Source organism: Borostomias antarcticus (assembly GCF_949987555.1).
Source record: "Borostomias antarcticus genome assembly, chromosome: 1".
Classification (NCBI taxonomy): domain Eukaryota; kingdom Metazoa; phylum Chordata; class Actinopteri; order Stomiiformes; family Stomiidae; genus Borostomias; species Borostomias antarcticus.
Window position 1 is genome coordinate 54797409 of NC_140234.1, and position 22354 is coordinate 54819762.

Below are 22354 nucleotides of genomic sequence, written 5' to 3' on the forward strand. Positions count from 1 at the left end.
ATGTTCAACCATCAGACAAACAGCCTATATTTGGAATGAGTCACCCCAAGATTACTGTAGGCTACCTTTCACAGTATTCAAATTCTTCATTTGAAAATGGTGCTCTAAACCACCTCAGCCATCAGTACCTGCCAAAAAGCTAGTTTATACCTGTCAGCTCAAGAGTTAATACCTGGCTTTTGTTTATTAAACTGTTATACACTTGCCATGCAGTTGTTGTCTTGAGGGGATGTTTGGTCATGGCCATAAGCTGTCAGAATTGCTTAAGATCCTTGGTGCGCTCTGAGTAGCCAACTGATGATGCGTCAGCTTCAACTACTCGGGTGTCTTGAGATTTGCGTCTGCAACAACACGTACTAGTCATGTTCTGGCTGATGCATCTGGCATGACATTTGGTGTGTGACACATTTACCATTTTAGTCGGAGTACTGGAAGTTCACACCAACACAGGCAAAGCCTGTCAGTTCAGATTGACTTCATGTTGTGACTACTGGTAGTTGTGCTTAATGACCATATTCATGGAAATACAGTAAGAGGTGGGCATGATCATGGGACATTGGTTGACACTCTGTTTCACAGCCAGTGCATGTGCACTATATCCATCTAGTTTCAGCCATTTGGAATATTTGACGTATTGGTTGTTATGCAGCCCCAAGGTGTGAGCTTTGAAAAATAAGCTCTGTCAAGACATGCAACGTGGTCATGCAACGTGTTCACATCGGGAGGTACCATTCCTTGTGTGGACAGTGTGCTTGGGTATAATGTCCCTGATTCTGTGTGTGTGTGCATGTGTGTGCATGTGTAGGTATGTGTGTGTGCATGCGTGCGTGTTTGTGCTACCTTTAGCTCAGTGCATGGGGACGGTACCACAGTTGCAGTGTCTCTGCTGATTCTGATTACTGAGCTGTGAGAGCCTCTCTCTCCCCCGCTCTCTCTCTCTCTCTCTCTCTCTTTTACACGTACACTCCTTCTCTCATAGCCAGCTGTAGAGCAGACATGGGGGAGATGTGTCAGAGCAGCACCGCTATAGAAAGAAAGGGAGGTGAAATGTCCACTGAACATACCCTGCTATGACTTGCTGTAATTGCTGGTGCATGTCACTCAGGCTTATAGAAGGCTCAGTTCAGCCTTTCTTCCGGTCAATGCAACCATACTCATATGGACATATCTAGCCATCCACCCATCCATTCATCCACAGGCACACACACTCTCGTGCGCAGGCACACACACATACAGGTACACACACATACAGTACATGCACTACAACACACATGCCTGCATGCACACAGACACACACAAATACACACATACCAACAAACATGCATCCCCCCTCCCCTCCACACACACACACACACGCACACACACACACACACACACACACACACACAATATGCATACAGTATCCTTTTGAGTATTGTTCACCTAGTGTTCTATCAGACAAGTCTTTTAAAAAGCTAACTGGCAAAAGTGTAAGCAAGCATCCACATAAAGTCTCTGTGATTCTGTAAAGAAACTAGAGCTTTGAGAGATTTTGAGAACGTTGCAGATCTTGAAGGCTTTAGAATTGCACACACTGGCAAAAACATTTGGTTGAATGTTGAATGCATGCTAATTTCTGTGTTGATCATTCTCCCTCTCAAATATTACACCATTTGAGATAAAGCAAAGCTGTCTTCTAACCTCCATCAGCTGAAATGTGGACCCATTTGTTTGAGGATTCAGATTCTATAGCAGTAATCTCATGCGACTAAATCAGCTCTAGTTATGCAGAAGAGCAGCAGCACGTTGAGCCGACTTGTTGTTTTCCTATCTGTGCTGGGCAGGAGAACAGGGCTGACTTTGCAATAATGAGCTCAGGGGAAAACAATAAAAGCACTATTGGGGAAAACACATGTGGCCCCAGCTCTCCAGCCCTGTACACCTGCTCAGGTCCTCTCTCTGGGCCCTGTGTCTGGGGCCCCTGGGGCCCTTCCCAGCCTATGAAGCTCCCACACAGCTCTAATCAGCATCCAGGCAGGGAGAGCTGATCAAATAAGCATAAAGCTCTCAGCCAGGCAATAAGAGGCATTCCTCCTCCTGCTCCTCTGTTGTCTCTGAGAGAAAAGTGGTTCCACCCTAGAGATCCAGATGTTTCACAGACAGCCGCCAGCTGTGATAACCCAAAACATACCACGGGTTTGGAGCCAAAGGAAAATTTTCCTCTGTCACATTGTCACTAAAGTACAAACAGAGAGCTGGTCGTGGCTAAGGTCATGCACACGCGACAGTGGACTGTGGAACATACAAGGCACTTGGCATACAAAGCAATTGCCTAGGGCGCCGAGGCACTAGGGGCGCACAAATCTCCGCTAGCATCCCCCCCCCCCCCCCCCTCAAGAACTTGTCGGGGGCGTTATTTTGCCTAGGGTGGCCAATCGCCTTCCGCCGGGCCTGAGTAGAGCCTCCTGCAAGTGATTCCATGTCACCATGAATTTACTCAACCGGAGTATCAAGCTCTGATATCTGTCACCACCGTGCGAGGAGAACGGGCAGCCACCCGGGCCAACCCAGGGATCTGGTTGACAGAGCATCTTCCTTATCATGCTTCTATCTCTGTAATCCTGTCATATTGTCATGGTCTCAGCATCAACCCATGTCATTGTGTTTCTGTGTTGCTGTAACTGTCGGTTTGACTTCCTTGACGTTGGTGCGGGCAGGTGCCAGGCGGTGGGGTTGATGAGGACTGAGACGTTAGCAGGGAGGAGACTAGCAGGGAAGTGAAGAGAGAAAAGGACAGAAACATAACCCCCACCTCCTTAAATCTTACTAACAACCCTCCCTGAAACCAAGCCAGGTCCAACCTGGCTTATGTGCATGGCTGGCTTTTTTCTGTTCAGGACTGGTAGGATGGAAGCTAGTCATTCCACTGAAATAGCCATGAATTGAAATGACATGAAATAATGTCTGATAAATAAAGATAGGTCTTGTCGCCTGGACACATCAGTTCCAATGCTTCCAATGCTAATCCAGCACAATAAGAGCGGGATAGCCAGTTAGCTCATGAGATCACAACAACTAGCAGCAGCTTCCATAACATTAATGGTAGTGGTCAGTGGCTAAAGCAGTTACACTGATGATTCCTGTAACGTTAGCTATTTTGCTGCAATTGGTTGAACTTCTGTTTCTGGACAAAGGTAAGGGATAAACCCAGATAACACAAGGCTAGCGGACGTACAGGGTCCCCGATGGACGAGTTGGCGGACCTCCGGCGGAATATAACACAAGGCTAGTTAACCTACAGCGGGTCCCCGATAGACAAGCGGGCGGACCTCAGGCGGAATCCGCTGGCGGACCTCCAGCCGAATCCGCTGGCGGGTTCCTGGCCTTTTGCACATCGAATGGCAAGCAGACCTCTGGCAGATTATTAGCATCAGGGGCAGCAGTCCGCTAGTAATCCGATCACCATTCCACCATTCTGTGGAATGGTGGTGGAGCAATAATTGCTCCACCACCATTCCACCGGCAGTTTATTGTCTATATCCTAGGCCCATTGGCCCTAGCCTTATGGATTTCTATTGCTAAATTGAAGGAGTAGTAAAGGGAAAAATCATGTTTAGCCCTGTTTTAAGGTTACTTATGATCATATTATGGATGGGATGGTTACCGGTGTCACGGTGAACCGCGTTGAAAACAGAACAACCGGTTAAATTTTCATTAATTAAGATAACCGTGAATAAAAAAGAAAAAAAAGAAAAGATAACCGTGCATGACTACGTCACTGAAAAACATGCTAAATGCTTTCTGACCCTCATCCCCGTTCAATTCCCGAGGAAAAGCCACACAGGTAGCAGCACGTAGGCGGAGTTTTGACTTCAGGTGAAAACAACAACACTAGTGGCATGGCCGAAAGTGAGATGTATTTTGGCGGAGAGAATGGCTGAGCGCACAAAACGAAGGCGTGGTTACATTTCACAAAAGTGAAAGAAAAGGAGGAGGCGAAATGCAACCTGTGCTCTAAGATATTTTCCTGCAAGGGGGGAAATACAACGTCTATGCTAAAGAACTTAAATGGTGCCCATCAGATTAGAATTGGGACTTGCACTACATTTGATAGTCTCAAAGTGCGAGTATGCATGCTGTGCGCACCTCAATAAGTCCCGTTCGTTGACATTGACAGTACTTTCTAGTGCTAGATGTCTTCTTTGCTAGCTAGATTCCCTCTGTCATCGGCTTGCTAAAACTATAACTTACAGTGGTTCATTCATTAGACTAGTAGTAACGTACTGCAGCTAGCCAGCGGTACCTAAAGTTAGCTACCGTTAGCTTGCTAGCTCGGTGCAGTGACGTTACGTTACTGGGCACAATTAGTAAATGAATGAATGACCCGCTGTAGTCTAAGTTATACTACAACGTTTTTGTAGCCTTTAGCAAGCGGATGACAGAGGGAATCTAGCTTGCAAAGAAGACATCTAGATTTAAGGACTAGATTTAATGTCAACGTAAAATAGCCTAATAGTGTATAGCATAGCACTTGCATGTACAGTGCTATAGCACTAGCTGGTTAACTTTAGCAAGCTGCAGTGCTGGTCATGTCATGTTGTTGTTATTGTTGTGTAAAGTATAATGTACTGAGGGGGACAGAGTGGGAGAGAGGGAGATGGAGAGAGAGGGAGGGAGGGAGAGAGGGAAGAAGGGGATGGAAAGAGGGAGGGAGATTGTCTTTCTCTAATACTGTTTAGTTTAGAGCAAGCATTTGTTATGTAATGGTTGTTGTTATGTAAAGCATAGCCTATAGGCTATCTTAACCTGGATTACATCTATGTTGCTATTCAGTACAGTAGTTCAGTAATAAGTTTAACTAGCCAACCAGTATCTACCTCACTCACTCACCATATAAAGCATCTTCTGGGGGCTGGGGGTGGGTGTCTAGGTCAGACAAGGCCACAGCTGATTCTGTGAGTAGCAGGACATAAAGGTTTTAAAAAGAAATCAACTCTATATGAATTTCTATTAATTAACTTAACAATATTTATTTATTTATTTATTTATTAACCATGAATTTCTTTATGTAATGTAACTGTTTCATATGTAGGCTATCTTAACCTGGGTTAACTTACATCTACATTTTGCTATTCATAGCAGTACAGTAGTTTGGTAATAAGTTTAATAGCCAACCAGTGTCTACCAGTCACTCACTCACCATCTAAAGGATCTTCTGGGGGCTGGGAGTGGGTGTCTAGATCAGAAGGGGCCACAGCTGATTCTATGAGTAGCAGCACATAAAGGTTTTAAAAAGACATGTCAACAGGACCGGTTAGCTAGCATAGCACATTATAATTTAAGCATTCATGAGAATGGAAACGTGTCCTGGCTGCTGCTGCTACTGGATTTTTATGTATTTATTTGGACAGGAAGTATTTGCAACTGTGCCAGTTGGCAAGCTAGCTAACAGTAGCCACCTCACTAGAACAGTGCAGTGGTTGAGGCTGGCTAGCGAAAGCTAGCTTACTAGAACTGTAGTAGCTGTCTAGTTAATGGTAGCTAGCGTTATCTAGCAGCTAGCTTACCAGAACAGTAGTTGGCTGGTTGCTAGCACTGTAGGTAGCTGTCTAGTTAATGGTAGCTAAAGTTATCTAGCAGCTAGCTTACCAGAACGGTAGTTGGCTGGTTGCTAGAACTGTAGGTAGCTGTCTAGTTAATGGTAGCTAAAGTTAGCTAGCAGCTAGCTAACCAGATTGAGTTACCAGAACGTAAGCTTACTAAGCGAACGTTAGCTACCTAGCCTAGCACTTTCTTCACACACTAACGGCTCTCGTTGTCATGGTTAATGTGAGGCCGCGGGCAACTGACCAACTGTCTTAACTATAGCTACTTTCACCTTTCTTGTGGAAAAAAAATGCTCATATACTGGGCTCCCGCTCTGCTGCCTTTTCTCCTGGCCTCTCTCTCCACTCTTTTCTGGTGCCCGGATTTATGTATGGGCATGATATTTATGATTGAACGTTAGGCTATTAGTGCTAGTATTTGACAGCCAGCCGGTGACGTTAATGTCAAGAGAGGTGAGACTTGCCAGTAAGAACCATGGCATGGACCAAACCATTTAAGAAGGGGGATATTGCTCAGGAAATTACAACTTTTTTCATCTGTATTGCATTATTTGTGGCTTAATTTGAATTCTGATGCAGCATTAGTGTGACTGATCTACATGTAGAATAATTTCGTCATAGAAAGAGGGACCTCTTGTTTTTTTGTGGGCCCTGCTTGCTTGTGGGCCCTTATAATCATCATCACCTTTCACCGCTAAACAAAGGCGCTGTTTATAACCGATCATCACCCACTAAACCAATATATTACAAAATGTAAAACAAAACAACTAGTCCTCACTCTGTATATGAATGTTATCCTATCACCACCAAAGATATACTCAAAACCTTATTTTCGCTATTATTGCCATCTACTGTAGGTGTCACATTAGACTAGCCAAGAGCCTGGCTATGCATCGTAACTTTACGTCTGATCAGCTGTTTTGTGCAAACTACTTAGAGGCCATGTCATGGAAATTGTAGTTTCACCACCTCCCTCAACCTTTCACATAGCTGTGCTAAACTCATTTATGACAGGATGACCTCTCCAGGAGGCCGACACACCTAGACGTTGTCTGCTCCAGAATAACCATCCTTTGTTCCATTGTCCCTGCAGGATTTACCGCCTTTTCTTATATCACGTGTCTCAACTCTTGACCATTGTTGATGATGCCTGCCATTTATTATGACGTGTACAGATGGGTTAGCCAATCACATTCCTGGAAGCGTCATACCTATCGCTTGAATATAAGGCAGCGCAAGACGAGCCTACTCCACTTCTGTTGGATGAACCACTCACGTGCGTTGTCCTGAAGTCCTTGTTTTCTCAATAAATCAGACTTAACCTGATTGAGCGAACCTTGGCAAATCCTTTTTGACTTTAGATCAAACAATTCTTCTACATAACACAGGCCTACAGGGGGACGCGTGGCAGCATGGGAAGAGAGTAGACGAGTCTTCGCCAGCTCTGACACATATTAATCTATATAGAGACAAACGTCGTTTTAGCCCTCTATTCTGTCTGATTTGTGTTCCTGTATTGTTGAAGACATATACAGAGATGACGGGTCGAGGTAATTCGCGTCAGGACCCTAGTCGAGCCTCGTCAACTCGACATGCTAACGAGAAAGCTAATTCTCTGCAGCCTCAACATGGCGACGGTGAGGAGGAAGAGCCGTCTCTTTCAACGGTGGTCAAACTCATTGAAACTTTTCGTAGTGAATCACGCGGCTCAATGGACAGTCTGCAGGCTACTTTGGACTCTTTTGGGTCACGTTCTTACGGAGGTTGAAACATCACTGCAACATTGCGAAGATAGAATTACTGCACTCGAAGCCAAATGTGATGCACTGGAGAGGAGTAATAAGAGGCTAATGGCTAAAACGGAAGAGCTGGAATCGAGGAGCAGACGCCAGAATCTTCGCGTGCTTGGTATCCCAGAAAACATGGAGGGGCCTCAAGTCACGAGCTTCATGACCGAGTTTTTCGCTGAGACGTTGGGTATGGACCCAGCGGACCCGAGATGCTGGACAGGGCACATCGCATTGCCTCTCGCCCGAGCAGTCCGAAAGCCCCCCCGAGACCCATGATCGTGAGGGTTCACCACTATAGAGTTGTGCAGCGCATCCTGCAGCTATCGAGGGAAAAGGGCCCGCTTACCTTCAGTGGGCAAAGGGTGCACATCTTCCCGGATTTCACTTCTGAAGTCGGCAAGCAGAGAGCCTCATTCAACAACATCAAGCTGAAGCTCCGGGCCGCCAACGTCAGATACGGTCTGCTATTCCCTGCTCGGCTACAGGTGTCGTTTGGTAACAAGAGGCACAGCTTTGACATACCGGAGGAGGTGGAGAAATTTTACGCAGAGACCATTGCCCCGACGCTCCGGTCAGGACAGGCAGCAGAGGGCGCTGACACTAACTTTTCAGCACTTGGTTTCTTTTGAATGATAGCCTGACACATTTAACTAACCCAGACTACTAGACACAAGCCCCGGTGTTAGATCATATTTTATTCCTTTTAGGCCATCACTATCTCACGGGACTTGATTGGGGTGAGTTTGAGTGTCACTCGGTTTTGTATTATTTATCAATCAGACGTTTGTGAATATTGTTAGTTATGGAGTACTGGTTTAGTGCAAGTTTAGGATGCACAGTTTAGTGAGCGTTAGATGCCAGGTTCAGGGAGGCGTTTGGAGAGCTGGGGAAGGGTTGGTTTTGTTTTTGTCCCCCACATTGTCTGTCTGTGTCATTCATGGTTTTGTCAGGAGGTTTATTATATTGAATATTTACATGGTGACTGGGGGATCGGATAGAGTTATCACGGATACCATTTGGGACTATGGTTGATAATGCAACAATCAAACTATGCACTTGGAATGTCCACGGGATTCATGGCCCTATAAAACGAAAGAAAATTCTTAACTACTTGAAAAAGGAGAGGGTACAAATAGCACTGATCCAAGAAACACATTTGGATGACAACGAGTACTTAAAGTTAAAAAGAGGATGGGTGGGCCAGGTCTACTACTCCTCTTTTACTACTAGAAGCAGAGGTGTGGCCATTCTGGTGCATAAGTCATTGCCATTGACGGGAGTGGAAGTTAGAGCAGACAAATCAGGCAGATATGTTATGATTAAGGGGACGCTGTTTCCTATTTAAATGTATATGCCCCTCCCATTCGATCCACTGATTTTTATACTGAGGTGTTTTCCTTGTTCTCGGATTGGATTGTGGACTCCTCGGTGATAGCTGGTGATTTTAACTGTTGCCTAAATTCACGGCTGGATAAATCTCATAAAACAGCACAATCTAATCTGGGGTATAGCCAGTCACTCCTTGGATGTTGCAAGGATATACATTTTATTGACACATGGAGGTCACTCCACCCCTCCGATAAGCAGTATACATTTTATTATAGGGCCCACAACTCATCCTCTAGGATTGATTATTTTTTCACGCCTGAATGCGCCCTCCAGAGGGTGCTCTCCTGCTCAATTGGTATATTATTATTAGTGACCACTCACCTATATTTTTGGTCTTGTCCAGCAAGTCCCAACGACTCAAAGGACAATGGAGGTTTGCTAATCATCTTCTTAAGAACCCACATTTTAGACTGTATCTTACAGATCAGTTCAAGCATTTTATCATTGAGAATAGCACCCCAGATGTGTCGCCTAGTCTACTCTGGGAGACAGCTAAGGCGGTAATTCGAGGCTTTACTCTATCTTTTTCAGCGAATCTAAAGAAAAAGCAAAGGGCTGAGCAACAAGCACTGGAAGAAGTGGGTAGGCTTCAAGGGGAGTTTAACCTCAACCCGTCAGAGGTTCTGAGACTTAAAATTGATGCTACTACAGCAGCCCTGGACACTCTCCTATCTACTGAGGCCCAGAAATCCATTCTGTTTGCTAAGCACAGGATGTATGAATTTGGGAATAAGCCAAGTAAATATCTGGCCAACCTGGTTAAGGCAAGAACTGCCCCCCAGGCTATCCCCATCATAAAAGTCAGGGCTGGTAATATATTTCATAACAATACGAATATTAGTAATTCATTTCTTGAATTTTTAAGCAGTTGTACACTTCGGAGTCGGACAGTCACTCTGAGGCTTTGATGCACAACTTCCTTTCATTTATTAATCTTCCCCAAGCCTCGGATGCACAGAAAGAGTTGTTGAACGGACCAGTCAACCGTAAGGAAGTCATAGATGCTATTAATGACCTACAGAATAACAAGGCCCCTGGGCCGGACGGTCTAACTCCTGAATTTTTTAAGGTGTTCCAAGACCTGCTGATTGACCCTCTGGTCAATATGCTGTCCCAGCAAGTTCCTTGAATCGGGGACTCTGCCTGGCACTATGATGGATGCAAACATCTCACTGATTCTGAAAAAGGGCAAGCCGGCAGAAGACTGCGCCTCCTACAGGCCAATTGCTTTGCTGGATGTGGACCGGAAATAACTTGCAAAAAATATTGGCTAAAAGGCTTGAGGGTATTCTCCCAGACCTCATCTCAGTAGATCAGACCGGTTTTATACTGGGTCGCAATTCATGAAATAATGTTAGGAGGCTTCTGAACCTCATACAATATGGTATAAAATCGAAGTCCAAATCTCTGGTGATCTCCATCGATGCAGAGAAGGCCTTTGATAGAGTGGAGTGGCCTTACCTGCTGGGTGTCCTTTCCAAATGTAACCTCGGTGATAACTTTATTAAATGGATATCTATCCTATACGCTGCCCCACGTGCTTCAGTCATTACGAATGGCATGAAGTCTCCTGCGTTCACAGTAGGGCGAGGGACCAGACAGGGCTGTCCGATCTCACCCCTCCTGTTCGCTCTCGCCATAGAGCCCTTAGCAGAGGCCATTAGGAATGACCCATTGGTGATGGGCATAGAGGTGGGTCCCGTACAGCACAAGATTTCGCTATACGCGAACGGCATCTTAGTTTATCTTAGTAATCCTGCGACCTCCATCGCAAGAGTGGTCGATATAATTAGATCCTTTGGCCAATTCTCAGGTTACAAGATTAACTACTCTAAGTCTGAGGCAATGCCACTGACCCCTAATGTGTCATGGTCCCCAACTTGCTCTGCCCCTTTCCGTTGGTCCCCATCAGGTTTTGTCTACCTAGGTATACGTATTACCCCTTCCCTCAATGGCCTGTACAAAGCCAGTTTTATGCCCCTTATTCGTAAGATTAAAGAAGACCTGGCTCGCTGGACGGCTCTACCACTGTCTCTCCTTGGAAGAGTGAATCTTTTTAAGATGAATATACTTCCGCGGCTCTTGTACCCCTTTCAAATGATTCCATTTATTTTAACGAGAAAGTCAATTACATCTATAAATAGCTCTCTGTCCTCTTTCTTTTGGAGAAATAAACGGGCTAGGTTGAAGCTTATGGTACTGCAACGTCCTCTCGAGCAAGGTGGTATGGCTGTGCCAGACATTAAATCGCTTGCCTTTGTAGTTATCTGTGGCATTGGTTTAGAGAGGACCCTAAATCTACCTGGCTTGCCCTAGAAGCTGAGCCAGTGGCCCCTATCCCTCTTAGTAACATTCTATATGCCTCTAGGAAGTGGGTTTGTAATAAGGTAAAGGGTAATATTATCCTACAGAACACCCTGAAAGTTTGGAGACTGACTAGGAAGCTAGAGAACCAGGAGGGCCAACTCTCTCTTCTCACTCCTCTTTACTTAAACCCAGATTTTCCCCCTGGTCTGTCGGACCATGGAAGGGGGGTAAGGACTGTAGGCGACTTGATGTTAAATGGTAATATTATGTCTTTTGAGCAGCTCAGGGAGAAATACAATCTTTCTCTGAATAATTTTTTCAGGTACCTGAAAATGCGCAGTTTCATCACCTCCACTATTAAGTTGTGTCCCAATGGGTTTTCTCTTTCGGCAGTGGAGAAGGTTACTCAGAATCTTGACTCTAAGAAACTTATTACCAGGTTCTACTGTGCCCTATCATATCCAGACAATGAATGTACAGCTCGTGTTAGGTCTCTCTGGGAAGTGGATTTGGGGGAATCTATCCTGGATGATGATTGGGATGGGGTTTGGTTGAATTCTTCAGGTTGCTTATTTACTAACAAAGCTAGGAAACAGAAATGTAGGATTGTACATAGACTTCAAATTACTCCAGTGAAACATAACAGGTTCAACCCTTTACTTTCAAAATACTGTGTTAAATGTAAGACTGCCCAAGGTACATATTTTCATTGCATTTTTGATTGCCCTGTTATCACTGACTTCAAAGTCTGATAGTAAGTATGTAGTGAAATTAAGTATGTAGGGAAATGAATACTGTATTTAAGAAAAGTTTAACCATTCACCCTATCTTTTGCATTCTTGGTATACAATCTGGGGCACTGAACCTTAACCCCTCTTCTTTGAAGCTGCTTAAGGTGCTTTTGTTCAGTGCAAGGAGATGTGTGCTCCTTCAGTGGATCTCAGATGCAGCCCCCACAGTTGCCCAACGGACTCGGAGCGTTATGGAACTCATCCCCTTAGAGGCTATAAGCTTCTGGCTCAAGGACAAACCTTTTGAGTTCTTCCGTATTTGGGACCCCTTCCTGGACTATATTGGTGATGATGGCGCCCGGGCCATAAGGACTGGTCTCTACGGTCTAGCGTGGACTGAGATCTCGAGACACATCGCCCTGTAGGCCTAAATGTTTTCGTGTCCTTTTGTCAACACCAGTATGTCTGATTTCCCTGTCACGTATAACATAGTTGTTTCAGCCTTCTGTTTTGTTGTTGTTGTTGTGTTTATTTTGTTTGTTTTTATTTTTTGTTTTGTCTTGTGTATCTGTGTGTGGGGAGGTAGTTCTGGGTTTGGGGTGTGTTTGGAAAAAGGATACATTTTGTGGTCTCATTACTCTTGTTTGCTTGAATGGTGAACCCTGTGAAAATCAATAAATAATTTAAAAACATAAATAAATATATAGGCCTACAGTACAGTACAGTAGTACCAATATTGATTTTTTTTTTAAGCAGAATATTTCATGGCCACATTTTAACAAGTTTGAGATTATCTCTTGAAATTTCAAATCTGGAATCTGGAGAGCTGAACAGCATATCAGTGAACACAACTCTGCATTCACTAGTGAATGTGAAACAGTTCATTTAGCAAAAGGAGATTCTTCAAGTTAGCAAAATAGCAGGGAAAAGAGCTGCGCACTTGACATCAGTCCTAGTGTTGGTTTTATCTCTGGTGCGGCAGTCAGGTACAAGTCAAAAAGCAGCAAAGGAGGACTCGCAAAAGGTTTTTAGATATAGTAGGGATCAATCACACAATCACAAACGTTTCAGTCCACAGGGACTATAGTCAGCGCAATGTGAGGAGTGTGTGTGGCATTGTCCATATAGCCTTGTCAGTTCACAATCAGTTTACAAAGCTTTACAAAGGCTAGTGCAGGCAGACCAACTCACAGAAAGCATGACAATTCCAATTCTTCAATTTTTCTTGTCTGCACTAGTCTGACCCTACCACTAGTCCACAAGATGTAGGTCTGCTGTTTTAAATGTATGAATGCAGCCTACATACTTGAATTTGTGTATATTTTTTATGGCTGTTTTGTATATACGTATATACTGATATATCTGGTGTTGATGGTGCTGATATTTCTATGTGCACTAGTGTGGATCTGTGCAAAACTCATTCCATTTAGCAATTTCTGCTCTAACAAACTGCTAATTGGTCACATGTTCTTGAGTGCAGGTGGCCACAGGTGTGCCCCATCAAGCTTTGTAAACTGATTGTGAACTGGCAAGGCTATATATGGACAATGCCACCCACACTCCTCACATTGCACTGACAATACTTGGTGATTGTGTGACAGAGCCCTACTACATCTAAAAACCTTTTGATAAGACTTTGCGTCTGGCTATATTTTTGGTGTGCGAGTCCTCCTTTGCTGCTTTTTGTCATGTGCACTCTTTGCCATCAACTGTTATTGTTTTGTCACAAATTTTCACACTTCACTGTCAGCCATTTCACACCAAATTAGAGGGCTGGCCCTTGATCCAGTGCAGTGGATGCTGGGTGTCAACAGCTGAGGATTCTTAATAATGCATTCTAGAGAGGCCATGCAGTAATTCAAAGCAGAGGGCATTTGAACAGCGAGCAGAGAGAAAATCACGCCTATTGCCAAAATCTCCCACTCCATTTGCCCTTTAAAAATCACCTGATTCCTCAGCAAACACCATCCTCCTCCTCTTTGTTGTGTAAATTAGATGCAGGGAATGGTCATTAGCTGATGATAATGAGGTGAGAGAGACAAACAGCCTAAGCCCTGTTGGTTTTACTAATATTAATAATGAATTTCTGATTGAGTGGCTAATTGGAGTTTAAAGGTCAATGTCAGCGGAACTGCCATTGATCTTACACAACAAGGGGAAGGAGATGGTAGTCGGAGGAAGCTAGGAGAGAAGGAGACAGTCCAGTAGGTGGGTGACAGTAGTCCCAGGTGCTCTCCCGTTACTCTGACAGCTCTGCTCGTCCACAGCCTTGTTCCCCAGGCAATGTCACCTCTGTGTGCTGAGAACAGTGATTTAGGTTTGCCAGCGCTGGCACTTATAGTCTGCCCTTTTGGCATTGAGAGTTGCCACTTATCACAAGATGGAGTGGCACAGCGTGGAGAGATTGGGGCTGAAGGGGGATAGGTAGACTGAGTGTTTACAGCCAGATGAACAAACACGCACAACTACACATACATTACAGCATACACCGTGTACACTTAGTAATGCTTGCTAAAACACGCACGCATACACACACACACACACACACACACACACACACACACACACACACACACACACACTCACTCACTCACTCACTCACTCAGCTACACACATACTTTTCTCCAGTGTGAAATGCTTTGTTACTGATGGTGACTCCCAGCATTGATCCGTCTTGTTTATTATCCTGGAGATTAATCTCCTCTCCCATTCATGTCACACTCACAACTCATTTATTCTGAGATGTTTGACATGAAAACAATGCATAATTCATTGTCTACTGCACTGCTGCTGTAGCTAATGCAGTTTTAAGATGCTCCAAATGAATGTCTCTGTACTAGTGGCTGTGTGATAAAACGGTCGGCAGGGATTTGGATTAAAAAAGTCTTCATCTACATCATGCAGCAGCTCCAGCTGTGTCTCTTAGGCTCCTCCGCCCCTACCTCCAGCCTGTCTCCCCCATACTGGCCCATACTTAATGAGGTGGGCTCCGGTGACAGCCACATCTGAGCAGAGTGGTTGTAATACCTGGCGTACGGCTGTGTTATCTGTGCTGGTTCCTCTCCAAGGGCCCGGGCGGAGGCGGGGGTCCGGACCAACGCTGGTATACAGCCTGTGAAGATTAGCACTGCTCTATAATATATGCACTGAGTAGCCCGCCGATACTGCGGGTTCTGCACTCTGTCCACACTCATACTCACGCCCCCACCTGGGAGAACGGGCTCCAGAATGAAGACAGGTGATTAATTGCAGGCTGGCGGGTTTTAATCCTGTTGGGCTGCTGTTACTGTTAAATCAAAAGGAGTACTTTTAGGGTAACTCAGAAGTAAATGTTCTCGGAGCACACTAGAGCATTAATGTTCGCTACCGAATATGTGGTTGATAGTTCAGCGAGGATGATGAGATACAGATTCCAAATGTTTCCATGCATAGTGACTGGAGGAGGATCAGAGAGTGGTGTGTAGTATTAGTAACTTTACTAGTAACGTTACTAAGGAGAGGGAGGATACGTAGTATGTCTCGGAAGGGGAACAAGACAGATGGAGTGGGAGTAATTATAGAATATGGGCCAAAATATTTTCCACCGTCCCACATCTTTTTTTGTATTTAAATCCTACAGCTTTAAAACAGACTCAGGGCAGAACTACGTCTTGACCTCATTAAAGTACAGACAATGGAGGCAGACTTCTGTCTTATTACCCCTTTCAATCTAACTCCACATGGTTGCGGATATCTGTCTGTACAGTATGGCCTGCTGGTCTCTCAGCATGCTCTCGTGATGGGTAGAATATCTATTCCTGGCCTAGGAATTCTCTCCTTGTATCAGGAAATGGGATCCTTGACATTTGTCCATGTTTCCCTGACTGTTAACAAGCCTCATTGCCTCTTAAGTGTTAGACTTGAGTAACCTGAGCTCTCCCCAGGTTACCTCTTTGAGAGTGGCTGATTAAGACCTTGGCATCACCATCTATGGGTGACACACACACACAGACACACACACACACACACACACACACACACACACACACACACACACATTGGTGCCAGGTGCTGTTTTGTGTGCTGGAGATAAGGGGTGTTAATTAGTGTTGTGCTTGGTAACAAGCAGAGAGCTGTGAAAGGGCTGGTATAAGAAGTCTGGGTGTGGCTAGGATAGGAAGGTGTGGCAGGGCTAGGATAGGAAGGTGGGGCAGGGCTGGGATAGGAAGGTGGGGCAGGGCTAGGATAGGAAGGTGGGGCAGGGCTGGGATAGGAAGGTGGGGCAGGGCTGGGATAGGAAGGTGGGGCAGGGCTAGGATAGGAAGGTGCGGCAGGGCTAAGATAGGAAGGTGCGGCACGGCTGGGATAGGAAGGTGGGGCAGGGCTAGGATAGGAAGGTGCGGCAGGGCTGGGATAGGAAGGTGGGGCAGGGCTAGGATAGGAAGGTGCGGCTTGGCTGGGATAGGAAGATGCGGCAGGGCTTGGATAGGACAGCCTTGTTGTTTGCTAGTTTCGCCAGCTAGTTTTTCACTCGGTGTTGTCTCACCAAAGTTGTTTGACCCACCCAACCCACCCTCAAAATGAAACGTTTGGAGACGATGGACAAACGTCTGACGTCTGCCGGGTGATACCAGGTTGGATAGGAAGGTGGGGCAGGGCTGGGATAGGAAGGTGGGGCAGGGCTGGGATAATAAGGCGGGCTGGGCTAGGAAGTCTGGACCGGGGAAAGCCATGTTGGACTGGACAGGGCTGGACTGGGCTAGGATATGAAGGCTGGACTAGGATAGTGGGGTGGGGGGATTTAGTGACCCTACAGAAGCACATCCCTTAAAGGAGTAGTAAAGGGAAATGCATGTTTAGCCCTGTTTTAAGGTTACTTATGATCATATACAATGGTTCAGATCAAAACGTTGACAAAACTAGCACTTTTGAGAAATTCTGATAATTGCTCTACCACCGTTTTGGTCATACAATGGATGTGGATGGGCACCTTGAAAAATCATTCAAAAACATGTTTAACTCTTGATTTCAAAGACAAGAAACTCACTGAGGGGGTAATTGGTGTCCGTTGATGTTCTGACATCAAATTCGCCACAAAGTATGAATCCTGTAGGGTTTTATTGATCATTTCATGAAATCCATTGACTTGTATTGACGCAACCGTTGTAGATGTGTAGATCAATCCGCAGAGGGGATTCAGGAAGCGGAACTACTTACGGTAGCTATTGTTATTGTTTATGTTGCTAGGCTACCTAGTTTGCGGAAGTTTACACACATATGTGCTGCGACTAAATAGTTATATGCTAAATATTTAAAAAAGCCTTTCCAGGTGAACTAGAATCTTACTTTATGGCGAATTATATGTCAGAACGCCAACTAACACCTCAGTGAGTTTCTTGTCTTTGAAATCGAGAGTTTAACATGTTTTTGAATGATTTTTCAAGATGCCCATCCACATCCATTGTATGACCAAAACGGTGGTAGAGCAATTATCAGACTTTCTCAAAAGTGCTAGTTTCATCAACGTTTTGATCTGAACCATTGTATATGATCGTAAGTAACCTTAAAACAGGGCTAAACATGCATTTTCACTTTACTACTCCTTTAACCCGTGTGCTGGGGTTGTGGTGGACGGCTCTCTCTGGGTTTGTTCTGGAGGGCTTTCTCTGGGGTTCGAGGTGGGGATGTAGTATGGAGAAGCCTGGTAGACATGAAAGGAGTAAGACTTCGAGTATCTGTTTAAAACTTCAGTCAGCTTAGACCTACGAGCCTCGCTGGCCTATGATTGTGCATCATAATGAAGTACCCTGCATTGCGCTCCTGACCCGTACAAAGACAGAAGTACTGTACCTCCTGGTAAAGATAAACGCTGTCATTTCTCCCATCTAGCCGCCACCAAGGGATCAGTAATATGCTGTGCGAAGCCATCTCTAGGGAACATGTGTGATGAATGGACAGGCATCGCAGCATTGCGGTCTTTGAGAGACCCATTGTACTTGTTAGAGAAAACACGGTTAGCTATGGATTTTTGTTCTCTGGGTGAAGCTGGAGCAGGTTGGGATTTTAATGGACAAGAGAAAAGGAAACACAGGGAGCTGTTTTTGTTCCTTCGAGGGGCTTTCTCCCTTTCTCTGTGGCTATCTGTCTGTCTGTCTGTCTGTCTGTCTGTCTGTCTGTCTGTCTGTCTGTCTGTCTGTCTGTCTGTCTGTCTCGTCCGTCCGTCCGTCCGTCTGTCCGTCCGTGTCTGTGTCTGTGTCTGTGTCTGTGTCTGTGTCTCTCTGTCTCTGTCTGTCTGTGTCTGTGTCTGTGTCTGTGTCTGTGTCTGTGTCTGTGTCTGTGTCTGTGTCTGTGTCTGTGTCTGTGTCTGTGTCTGTGTCTGTCCATCTGTCTGGCTGATTGACTAGTTGTCTGGCTGGCTGGCTGCATCGGTCAATCTGTTTGTCTGTCTGTCTGTTTGTCTGTGGCTGGCTATCTGGCGGGCAGGCTGTGTCTGTATGTCTGTCTGTATGTATGTCTGCAGCTGTCTGTCTGGCTGGTTGTCTGTCTGTGTCTGTCTGTCTGGTTGTCTGTCGGTCCATCTGGCTGACTGGCTGGCAGGGGACCTTGGAGAGATGGCTGTGCAAAAGGGAGTGAAGCATAAAAAAGGACTGTCAGGCTAATAGATAGTCAGTGCCATGCAGGCTGGGTCTCAGAGCTGCTGTTCCCAGTCAAGGCCCCAATCACACATTCCTCTGTTCCCACGGGAGAGCAGAGAAAACATGCTAACGCCCCGACAGAGCACGCCGCCAAGCCCCTACCCCGCCACTTCTCGCTATGGGAACGCAATCTGAGCGAGTCCAGCAGCTGCCAGCTTCAAGTTCTTACTTAAAAAAAAAACAACAACAACAACAAGGGCCCTCATCCCACGAACGGCCACCGCCACCATGGTTCCTCCCCGACAATCAAGCGAGCACACCCGAGCCCTCGTTCAGTAGAGCTCCGCCGGTGAATGGAACTTCATCTAAAGGGTAAACACGGCAGATGTCATCCACTCCTAGAGGCACAGAGAAAACAATAAGCCGAACATGCCTGGCAGAACATGCTTGTCCTACCGCTGAGCTGGGGTTACATAAGATTTATGAACTGTCAGCACTGTAACGGTTCTGTATTGCTGGGGGATTGATGGCGCTTGGTGCCAAAGCACTTCTGGCTGGGATATTAGTTCTGCAGATTTGTCCCTGTCTTCACCAGCACAGCCTTGTCAATTATTTAAAAGAGCAAAACAACAGCTCAGAAAAGACAGAGCCCGGCGTGGAGCGCCTCATTTGCACTTCTTTATTCCCAGCGGAGAATATAACAGTAACAGGAACTATTGTTTCATCATTCATCATTTGCGTGCCTGTGTGTGTTAGTTCACACGTGTGTGTGTGTGTGTGTGCATGTATTTTCACCCTCTTCCAACTCACAGAGGAAAAGGAGTGAGGGATGAACAATCAGAGGAAACAAAATGTGGCAGAATGACAACAAAAAGAAAGGATAAATCACTTTGCTGGTACGGTTGGAGGAACAAGAGAAGACTACAGTATACAAGATTGTCAAGGAAGAGAGGCAAACTTTTAGAGAGACCGAGAGAGAGAAAGAAGGAAAGAGAGGGAGGAGGAAAGAGAGAGGAGGAAAGAGAGCATGTGAGACTGTGACGACAGGCATTAGGCTCTGTCAGGGCCCTAATGGAAGAAGCAGGTTTTCAGTGTCACGCCTGCTCTCTTCACTGATGGATAGGGAGGTGAACAGTCACTGTAAGTTAGCCAACCCAGTGCTGCACATCCTCTGGAGACACACTCTCCCCCATGGCTGGAGATCTACCAGAGCCAACCAATCACAGATGCTACCACAGGCTCTTGAGACGTCCTTGGAACCGCTCCTTTTCATAGGTTCTGCCTGTCACAGTGAGAACAGGCTGAGGCCTGGTGGCGCGTGACCCTTGGAAGATGTTAGGATGTTTGAGTGAGGGCTTTGAGGTGGTGGTTTACTGCAAGGTGAAATTGAGTACTTGTATCATAGGCGGTTATTACCAGTCTAGCTCTCTGGGGAGTACTGGTTATAGATTACAGGTACCATGTACTGTAAACAGGCATCCATTCTTAGAAAATAAGCCTGTGAGAATGATCTGTTAACTACTAGCTATGGGCTAATTAGCTACTGTGCATCAAGCACCTAATGTTACTAGCTTCGTATTTTTTTGTTTCGACTCTGCTGTAAATGGATGTGTAGAGGGAGGTGTGAAGTATCATACAGCTTGTTTTCTTATTAGGGCACAGCAACCTGCAGGCCGGTTTTCTGTATGTTTTAAGAACCATTTTCTTCAAACTAATGTCTAATCTATGAACACAACATGGGACAAGCTTTGTTTGTGGGACATCAGAGGCGTGGTCTTAAGAAATCAAGCAACCTTATTGGTTATTATTCTCCTCGTGATTGACAGGTCGGAAAGGTCTATAGACCTCTTTAGAGTCTATAGAACTACAAAGGCCCTTACATATACTGTACACTTCAAGCATGACACAGTGGAGGGTAATGTGAAATAGCTACTGTACATACAGTACACTCACCAGTTGAAGGGGACGTTAAGAGACTCAGTGACATTGTCAATGTTGAAAATAAACAAGAACAAAGATGGGGAGAGACAGGGAGAGAAACAGAGAGGGAGGAGGGATGATGAAGAGGGAGAATTAAGCGAAGAGCGAGACTGACTGGATAATTAGTTGCTGTGTGTGCTGGTGTCATTGATAAGAGACACAGGAAGCCCAGTGACCCCTATGATTGCTGTGTGCTCTGGATGGCACAGTGGGAATTACACCATCCTCCCATTAGGACGGAGCTCTGTTATAGACTGTGATGTCTGTAATTTGTCTGTTATGTTTCCTGGTTGAGCTTTTGTTTTGAGGTCATGTTGGGCTCCTCTGGTTCACTTCCTGTTTTTGTTCACCCTTCTCTCATTTCCTCCTCCTCAGATGACCATGTCCTGTCAAGTTCCAGCCTGTGTGATTACCTGCCCCGCCCTAGTGTGGTTCACCTGTGTCTCGTTGTCTTCCCTCTCCTCATGTGTGTATATACCCCACTTTCCCTCCCTCCTGTGCCAGATTGCCTTTGTCTCCGTGCAAGTCTTCCTTCCATTACCTAGCATTGTTTTTTCGATTCCTACCTGTTCTGAAGGGCTTGTGCCCACCCTGTGTTTTTTTGTGGATTACTGTTATCTGCCTCAAGTAAAGACTTTGAACTTTTACCTTGCCTCTGCCTGGTCCTGTGTCCTGCATTTGAGTCTCACCACTGTGCCCGGTCCTAACAGACACACACACCTACACACAGACACACACACACACACACACACACACACACACACACATGCACACACACACACACACACACACACACACACACACACACAAAGACACGCACAAAGACACGCACACGCACACACACACACACACACACACACACACACACACACACACAGCCCTGTGTCACCCACGATGGTTGGATTGTTAACTGTCTATGAGATGTCGGACTATGACAAAAGAACAGGATTGTTCAATGTTAAAAACAATAGAAGAGAACATGGCTGCAGGAAAGACAAGCAAGAGGCAGTTTTTTTTTTTTAAACCGTTTTATCGTTCCTCTAAAACGACTTCATTATTTAAGGCTATTTGACTGCTCTCTGCTTGAGGGGTCTGGACATACTGTAATGTTCCAGAGTTTTGTCAGTGAAAAGATAACAATTCATTAAGTTAAAGACAAACATGGAGGAGAGCTGGACCTTTTCAAATCATGTTTTTAAATAAAGGCCGAGATCATTTGGAAATATTTGTACATTTCTAAGGACTGTACAGAACATGACTGCAAGTCTTGAATGGAAACATCTGGAACATTTCCAATACCAATGCATCAACTTCAAACCCTCTTAGTATGATCTCTAACTCTGTCAATATGTTAAGCCCAGCAATCAATACAGCTTAACAGCTGGTCATTTTACAAAAGTGACACACAGTCCATCACCTTCAGTCCCAATCAATGCAACAAATTGTTTGTGAGTGTTGCCTACTGCAGCATTTTCAGTGTATTGTGTGTGTGTGAGAGAGAGAGGGAGAGAGAGAGAGAGAAAGAGAGAGAGAGAGAGAGAGAGAGAGAGAGAGAGAGAAAGGGATTGAGAGAAACATCAATGCCCCCCCCCCCTTAGGACAGATAACACCTCAGCATGCAGAGTTTTTATCCAATTTTCACACCTTCTTTATGATCTAAACACTCTTGTCATCCCCAAGTCTCCGCACAGCATGTATTATGAAGTGGCGGTCACAGGCAGCCTCTCTCTTCCACAGTACCTGCCGACAGAGGCCCTCCACAGCAGGGCCTGACTGCAGGCACTGGGTTGTTTTGTGACTTCAGAGTTCACACATTTACCAACCACTTTGCCACCCTGTGCTGGGCTCTGTGGAGTAAGCACCGGAAGCCCTGCCATGATGGCACAATTACCCTCCAGATTGGAATGGCTCTCTTGGCACTGTTTAGGAGCATCTGGGAAGATGCGACCACAGGTGCT

At 45.4% G+C, this 22354-nt stretch overlaps 1 protein-coding gene across 1 annotated transcript in view; it reads left to right on the forward strand.

Moving 5' to 3' along the window:
* Positions 1 to 7584: 7584 nt before the first annotated feature.
* rtn4rl1b (reticulon 4 receptor-like 1b) overlaps positions 7585 to 22354 on the forward strand; it is a gene marked incomplete at both ends in the record, with an annotated part of 169569 nt that continues 154799 nt past the window's right edge. The window contains 2 exons of the mRNA XM_084436700.1: positions 7585 to 7946; positions 14871 to 14905. Of these exons, the coding sequence (XP_084292826.1) occupies positions 7585 to 7946; positions 14871 to 14905 (397 nt within the window). The remainder of the gene's footprint in view (positions 7947 to 14870; positions 14906 to 22354) is intronic.